At 47.0% G+C, this 6,970-nt stretch overlaps 1 protein-coding gene across 8 annotated transcripts; it reads left to right on the top strand.

Moving 5' to 3' along the window:
• Positions 1 to 2,420: 2,420 nt before the first annotated feature.
• Positions 2,421 to 5,310, top strand: ARMCX6 (armadillo repeat containing X-linked 6). Of its 8 annotated transcripts, XR_001601924.2 has the most exons (5): positions 2,421 to 2,524; positions 2,849 to 2,918; positions 3,287 to 3,364; positions 3,675 to 3,769; positions 4,678 to 5,310. XR_001601924.2 is itself a non-coding variant. In XM_016195759.2 (4 exons), exon 4 carries the CDS (start codon positions 3,821 to 3,823, stop codon positions 4,718 to 4,720), a length of 900 nt encoding a protein of 299 aa, XP_016051245.2. In that variant the 5' UTR covers positions 2,421 to 2,524; positions 2,849 to 2,930; positions 3,287 to 3,364; positions 3,675 to 3,820; the 3' UTR covers positions 4,721 to 5,310. The 8 variants fall into 8 exon arrangements, 7 of the variants coding, with proteins under 7 accessions (XP_016051245.2, XP_016051244.2, XP_016051246.2 ...); XM_016195759.2 differs by having other exon boundaries at positions 2,849 to 2,930; positions 3,675 to 5,310; XM_016195758.2 differs by having other exon boundaries at positions 3,675 to 5,310.
• The last annotated feature ends 1,660 nt before the right edge of the window (positions 5,311 to 6,970 follow it).

The following is a 6,970-nucleotide window of genomic DNA, read 5'->3' on the forward strand; positions in this document are numbered from 1 at the left end:
TCTACAATGCCTTTAGTGTTACCGTCTGCCTATCTTTTTTTGTTTTCAGACACTTCGTAAGTTACAGGTCACTTGTGACCACATACTGATTTAAACCAAAAGGGTCCTTTTGACATTGGCTTCCCCATAGCCTTTTGAAGGCTCAGGAACTTACAACAGGCATGTCTGAGGAATTGCTTAAGGATTTTCCTTTTATGCTTTTGAAATGGTCAGGCAAGTAACATGCTCTTAAATATTTGTTGGTGAATGTATAATGGAGAGCAAAGTAAATTTTAAATGCTAGTCCTAAGGTTTCTTGGTAGGAATTGTAGATCAAGATGAGAAAATAAGAGAATTGAAAGGGTTATTATTCCCATGAGGTTTAGGAAGTTTTAGAAAAGGAGTGGATTCAAACAGGAAAGATATGATAGACTGGGAAAATGGTGGTCAGGGGTTATACACTGGAACAATTGGAAAGTATGCCAAAGGAGAGAGTTATTTTATACTAGTAAGGAGAGGTAAGAGTGGATTTTTTGTTCTTGAAGCTGTTAAGCTTTACCTACTCCTTAGTTCTTTCTCATGCATATATTCAAAACAAATAAAAGCCACTTATATAAGTACTTAGCAGTCAAAAATTGAATGATGGACAGTTGAGTCTTCAAGTTCAGTTTGTATGTATGGCTTAATAAATAGAATTCACTTGTCTATGATAATAAAATAAAATACAAGAAAAAGAACAGTATAAGGCAAGGATGGCAAAACAAATGAGATAGCAGTTTAGAGAGAGGGAGTATGATTTGTGAGTTTGGACTATAAAATTTGAGGAAAACCAGAAAGTTGTGACTTGTTCTTGACTTCTGAATATTCACCAGCAAGGCACTATGGGCTCCCTGGCTCACCTCCTGAAAAGGCCTCCCCCCACGGGGCCTCTCACTCAGGGAGCTTCCTGCTGGGGTGTCATATTTCAATGTTCTAAGAAGGACGCTGCCTGGAGGGTCTATATTTAGCATGTGACTCCCCAGCAGGGACAGCTGGATGTCTGGGGACTAACTTCTGCATACTTTGTCCCTGAGTTCTGGAATTATTCTGAGGGGATCGTAGGGGTGGTTCAGTGAAATTTTAACAGAAGACGGGGAATGAAAGGCCTCTTTCTCCTGCAAACTGCTTGGGATTCTCTGAACTGTGCTTGTGAGGGGAAAATGACATGGTTCTCAGGGGTATTGCAGTGATTTACAGACACCCACAGATCCTCACCACTATCTCCACTGGAAGATGCACAACACTAAATACTGCTAGGGTGAAAGCACATGAATGACAGACACCAAAGATATTGCACCAGGGTCATGGTTAAATGAAAAGTCCATCTATTGAGTCTCACTTTTATCAATGGGATAAAAGGGAATTCTCTAATTTCTGGTTGATTTCTGACTACACCACGCAATTTCAGAATAGATTTTAAATAAAGACCTTTGAATGAAGAACAAGGTAATCTGTGAAGTTACTAATTTGAAAGGCACATCTGAAGATATATGATTCATTTGAATTTGGGGGTCTGCATAAAGTCTGTCCTTTGAAGCCAGAATGAAATCCATCCAATAATTTTCTATGAAGATCTCAGTAGTATGATGCCTAATACTTTGAGTTCAGCCAGGAAGAAGAAAGAGATACCGGTTCACTTATCTAAAATGGTCATAATTAAAATGCTGGCCACCTCACTATAGATTCATATTATCCATCAATTTATAAGTCATATAGAAAGCACACTGGTTTTGTTTGTTACAATATCTTTTTAAATTTTAATATGCTGTTTGAAAGCCTCTATGTTCCTGTGCAGTCAGAAGAAAATATTCTTAATGCAGTACAAATTAACTTAACCAAATCAATGAGGCCTCCCTATTAAATGGGAAATCTTTATAAGTATATAGATAGTTGAATTCTTTTTTTCCAAGTGGCATACCTTTATTGTATTTTCTGATTACAAGATAATGTAGGCTGAGTCAATAAAAAAATGAAAGAAGGAAAAAATAGGACATAAATGAATCAAAAATATTAATAAAAACCCCCCTACTACTTGGGCTTCCTTTTCTGATCCCCCCGCCCAATTTTGGTGCAGTGACTGCATGTGGAAAAGGGTAGAAATTGAGGGGCGGGGCAGGAGTTTCGGAGCCAAGGAAAGGATATGACATTCCTCCAAGAAGTATAAGTAAACGGTAGACCCAAGAGAAGGTGCTGCCCCTTCCTGTAATTAGAGAAAGTCCAATTCAAACAGCAGAAAGCCATGACCATTTCTGGTTTCTGCTATTGTTATAGAGGAGAAGAGTGGCGGGGACCAGTGTGATGGGGGGAGGTACGGGGCAGGCTGGCGCCTGCCGCACTGCTTATGGGAGTGGAAATTGGGGGCCAGAGCTCACTGGTGACGTGGTCGTCACGTGACCGAGAGCTGCCTAGAGCTGAACTCCTTGCTAGTCGCCTCTGTCTGGGTACCAGCCCCCTATTACTCTGCAGGCTTATGAAGGAAGGAGGAAACTAGCCTCGGACTGTGCAGGTCGGTGGGAGTGTGGGCTTAGCTTGGAGAGAGGTGGGGGTGGGAGAGGGCCAAGAACGCCACCAATCCAGGTTCGGGCAGATTGGGGCTATGCCCCTTCTCACCTACTTTCTAAAGACGACCCTCTACTCCCCGTCCCCCATTCGGTGCCCATTTTAATAGAGAACTGTTGGACTTCGGGCGGGGGGTGAGGGGAGTGAATGGCGGTTACTGAGACTGCGAGGAAAGAAAAGGTACACAATCCAAGGCACTCTTGTCCCGAGTGCTGCTCGGTCTACCAAGAACTCCGTCTCCTAAGTCCCCTGTCTGTCTGCACGTTTGTAGGTCTGTTGGCCCATAGGTCGCCAGAAAAGTCGGGGCGAAGGAAGGAGCAAACTGTCTTGGGACCCTGCAGGTCGGTGTGAAGGTGGGATGAGCCCTGGACCGTGGATAGGGGTGGCGATGCGGGTGGCGGAGGAGGGAGGGCTGAGATCAGAGCCCACCAGTCCCAGTCGCCCCCTCCCGGCCCCTTCCTTCCCCACACCCCCTCCCATTTCGGTGCAGGGAAAGGGGTGTGGCAGCCTTTGCTGGGGAAATGGCGGACGACAAGGGAGAGGGCGCGGGGAACCCCGCATAAGAAAAGCCCGAAGGGTGTGAGAAATATTTTGAACTCAAAGGCTGAAAATTCAGAAAAGCAAGTATTGGGACCTGCGTTCTCAGTGCTGATCCATCCACTACACTTTCAGTTTTTCACTGCTGTCTTTCCATCTGTCCTTCTGCCAGACTGTCCAACAATCACTGTGGAAGGAGCACTGACAACAGAAGACAAGAGAAGAAGGAATTTACCTGACTTTGGTAGAGGTTGGTGGGAGAAACTCTCTGTGAACATTTGAGGGTAGGGGTTGATGGAGGAGGAGACTACTTGACGGTTAGCCTCTCCATGTCATCCTACTGGCTATCATAGCACAACCCCAACTCCTGCCCTTCTCTGTGAGGCCTGGAAGAGAAATGGTGGATCCTGAGGGTAGAAAGAAGATGAGACAAAAAAACAAAGAAACCTTTTTCTAATAACCCACCTCTCTAAACCAGAGCTCAAAATCCACTCCATCTGTTTGGTGAGGCACAAACTCAGGCACAGCCCAAAATACTAATACTATTTTTTCACCCATAGATTCATCACAAGAGAGCTACAGGAGCCTGGGAGAGACGAAAGACCACTACTCTCCACCATTACAGACCCTAGCCCTAAGATTCCTCTTCAATCAGGTGGATAAAGGCTCTTTCCTATCTGGCCACCAGGCTGGCACAGACTTGAACATGGGCCGGGCGCGGGAAGTGGGTTGGATGGCAGCAGGACTAATGATTGGGGCTGGTGCCTGCTACTGCGTTTACAAACTAACCATAGGAAGAGATGACAGTGAGAAGTTGGAGGAGGAGGAAGAGGAATGGGAAAATGACCAAGAGCTGGATGAGGAGGAGCCTGAGATGTGGTTTGATTTTACAAGTATGGCTCGGCCCTGGAATGAGGATGGGTATTGGACGGAACCTGGGGCCCCTGGTGGAATGGAGCACAGGCCCTCAGGCGGGGGCAAGGCCAATCGAACACACCCAACAAGACAGCGTCCATTCCCCTATGACCATAAAAATACTTGGAAAGCTGAAAGCTTTAAAATTTTCAGTTGTGCTCTTGACCTCTCCAAGGGTCCTTTCATTCAGGGAAAAATGTTGTTTGCTCAGCCTGAGGATGCTGGTTTTTCATTTAGCCGCAATATCAATAGTCATTTGGCCAGCCTCTTCATTGTTGGAAACACGATCCCCACTCCTGACCCCACTGTTAAGGAGGCTTTATGTGCCCTGGATAACGTGAATGCCAGTGTGGAAAATAAGGGCCAGATTAAGATGTACATCAATGAAGTGTGTCGGGAAACTGTGTCACATTGCTGCAACTCATTTCTGCAGCAGGCCGGATTAAATTTGTTAATAAGCATGACAGTTATTAATAACATGCTTGCCAAGTCCGTTTCAGACCTGAGGTTTCCTTTGATATCAGAGGGAAGTGGATGTGCTGAGGTTCAGGTTTTGAAACCGTTGATGGGTTTGTCTGAAAAGCCAGTCTTGGCAGGGGAATTGTTGGGCCCCCAGATGCTGCTCTCATTCATGTCCCTCTTTATCAGGAACGGAAATGGACAGGTTCTCCTGGACACCCTGGCCTCTTAAATGGCCATCTCGAACAGAATGGGACTGAATCTACCCAAAACCCGTTTGGTGAACACTCACTTGTGTTCTCATTCAAAGACTCTGCAGTGGGTGCTATAGAAGATCCAGCCTTAGCCAATCACCACACCATGGGGTGAAAGTTACACTTGCTAAATCGAGGACCATGCTCTTATTGGTGGGGCAGGGGTTCCCACAGAGCTTTGAGTAGCTTCTTGGTTTTGCAGTCTACAGGCAATGTGCATTGTAAATTACTCCCTTACTTCTTCCTGTGGTAAAGGGCTCATTTCAGCTGCCAGCTGTGGATAAAGCATCATGAAGGATGCTTGCCTGTGGTGGTCTCCCTGTCTAAGCTGGACTGTTTTGTGGAGACCAGACACATATCAGAGCTTATGCTGAAAATGCATTTGTTGCTGCATAGGTTGAATTCTTTTTCGTTTACTCTTTCCTCTACACCAGTTGATGGATGGTGAACCTATTCATCAGAAAAGTGCACTCCCTTTCTATGTGCTGTACTGACATAACCTCATCCACCCAAGTCTACATTTGTATGTTTCATCAATAAACTTGTGTGCTTCGACTGGCAAAAATGAGACATGGTACTTGTCCTTGAGTTGACAGTCTGCATGAAGAGAAAGACAAAACTACAGGATAAATGCTAACTAACTGGGGCGGGGAGGGGGGAAGGGGGGCATTTGCTCCAACAAATGCACTCTCATCAGTGCTCACAGAAGGCAGGGGTAGAAACATCAACAAGGGGTTGGGGGCTGGGGAAAGTGGGGGTGTGGAGGGGGTTTGGTGTAATTAGGATAAAATGTTGGGAGGACTGAAAGAAAACACCTGTGAAGCAGGCAGCACAGTGCCTGGCACCTGGCACAAGAAACCCCTTGATGAAGGCATCTTTTCTTGACTGCTGGCCTAGAGAGGAATGTCAGTAGCCTTGGGTTTGTCTACACATCCTTGGAGGCCACTGAGCAACCCATCCCTGTGCATTTAATGGACGATTATAGCAATAATGGTTTCCACTTGCTGAGTGCCTACTTTGTGTTGTTCTCTCTCTTCCGGGAAGCTGCTGTTAAACCTACTTCCAGGCCCCTTCCCTTCCTTGGGATCCCAAGACCAAATTCCTGGCAGAGTGAGAAGAGTGCATTGGCCCCTGCTTCCCTTGGTGGAACTACTTTTCTGCACCATCCCTGGTACCTTCAGTGGGATCCAGGAAGAGGAGAGTGGAGTTCTCCACCAACTTCCTGTGGGGGTCATAGAGCAGCTGCTGAGGGTGCTTGGACTGGCTGTGGCTATTCCATTGATCAAGAGACACTTCCTCCCCTCCATCCAAGCTCCCAACACCCTTTGGAGGAAAGGAAGAGCCCAGCCCTACCCACTGAACCACTTCATGGAAATGGGCAACTCATTTCCAGACCTGTGTCAGCAAGTCTTAGACCCTGTGTCACCAAAGCCAGGTTCCCTGCATGTTTTGGATGCTTTGGGCAATGGTCCTGTTCCTCAAAGCTCTGGAAAGCTCAGTGGACAAGAAGCTTCCCTTGGACTGTACTGCTTCTGTGCCCATTGCCGTCTCCTGGTCTCTTGGGATGCTGCTCTGGGCCACTGTGCCCCAGGCATCAGTGCTCTCCAAGTGCTCTGCCTCCTGACTATTCTCCATAGAGAGCATAGTTTTATTTTAATTTTCCTCCCTTCTCCCAGAGTTTGGGTTGCAGGTGGATCACAGCTCTCCTGCTTGTACCCATTGCCCTATGCTTCAGGCTGTCTAGTGGGCATTGGTGCCTGCCAGGTCCACCAGCCATCTCAGGGATCCTCCAAACAAGAGTGCGGACGCAACCTCTTCCCAGGTCCTGGTACCTTGGACGGCCGGCACATGACTTGAGATTGCAGTGACACCACGCCCCCAACAAGGATCATCCCCCTGGGGCTTTTTTGCTGGCTCTGGAGCCCTGTCTTGTTTCCTAAGAGCTGCTAATGTGACCATCTTTTTCTTCCAAGCAAGTCTCAGGTGGGCTGGGCAATCTGTTTTCCATGTAGGATGGCCCTGCAGACAGCTCCTGCACCCACTTGTCCCAGTGCAGTCAGCTTGGCCCATGCTGTCTTCTTTAACCTCAGCACAAAGGCAGAGGGTTTTCTCCTTCCTCCTGGCTCAGGATCCCAAATTAACACAGGCCTCTCTACTCCTCTGCACTCTGCCGAATTCCCTTTTGTGTTCTGCCTCAAGCAGTTTGTCCCCCATCTCCGAGGCAAGCA

This window comes from Miniopterus natalensis, chromosome X, assembly GCF_054644295.1.
Source record: "Miniopterus natalensis isolate mMinNat1 chromosome X, mMinNat1.hap1, whole genome shotgun sequence".
In the NCBI taxonomy this organism is placed as follows: domain Eukaryota; kingdom Metazoa; phylum Chordata; class Mammalia; order Chiroptera; family Miniopteridae; genus Miniopterus; species Miniopterus natalensis.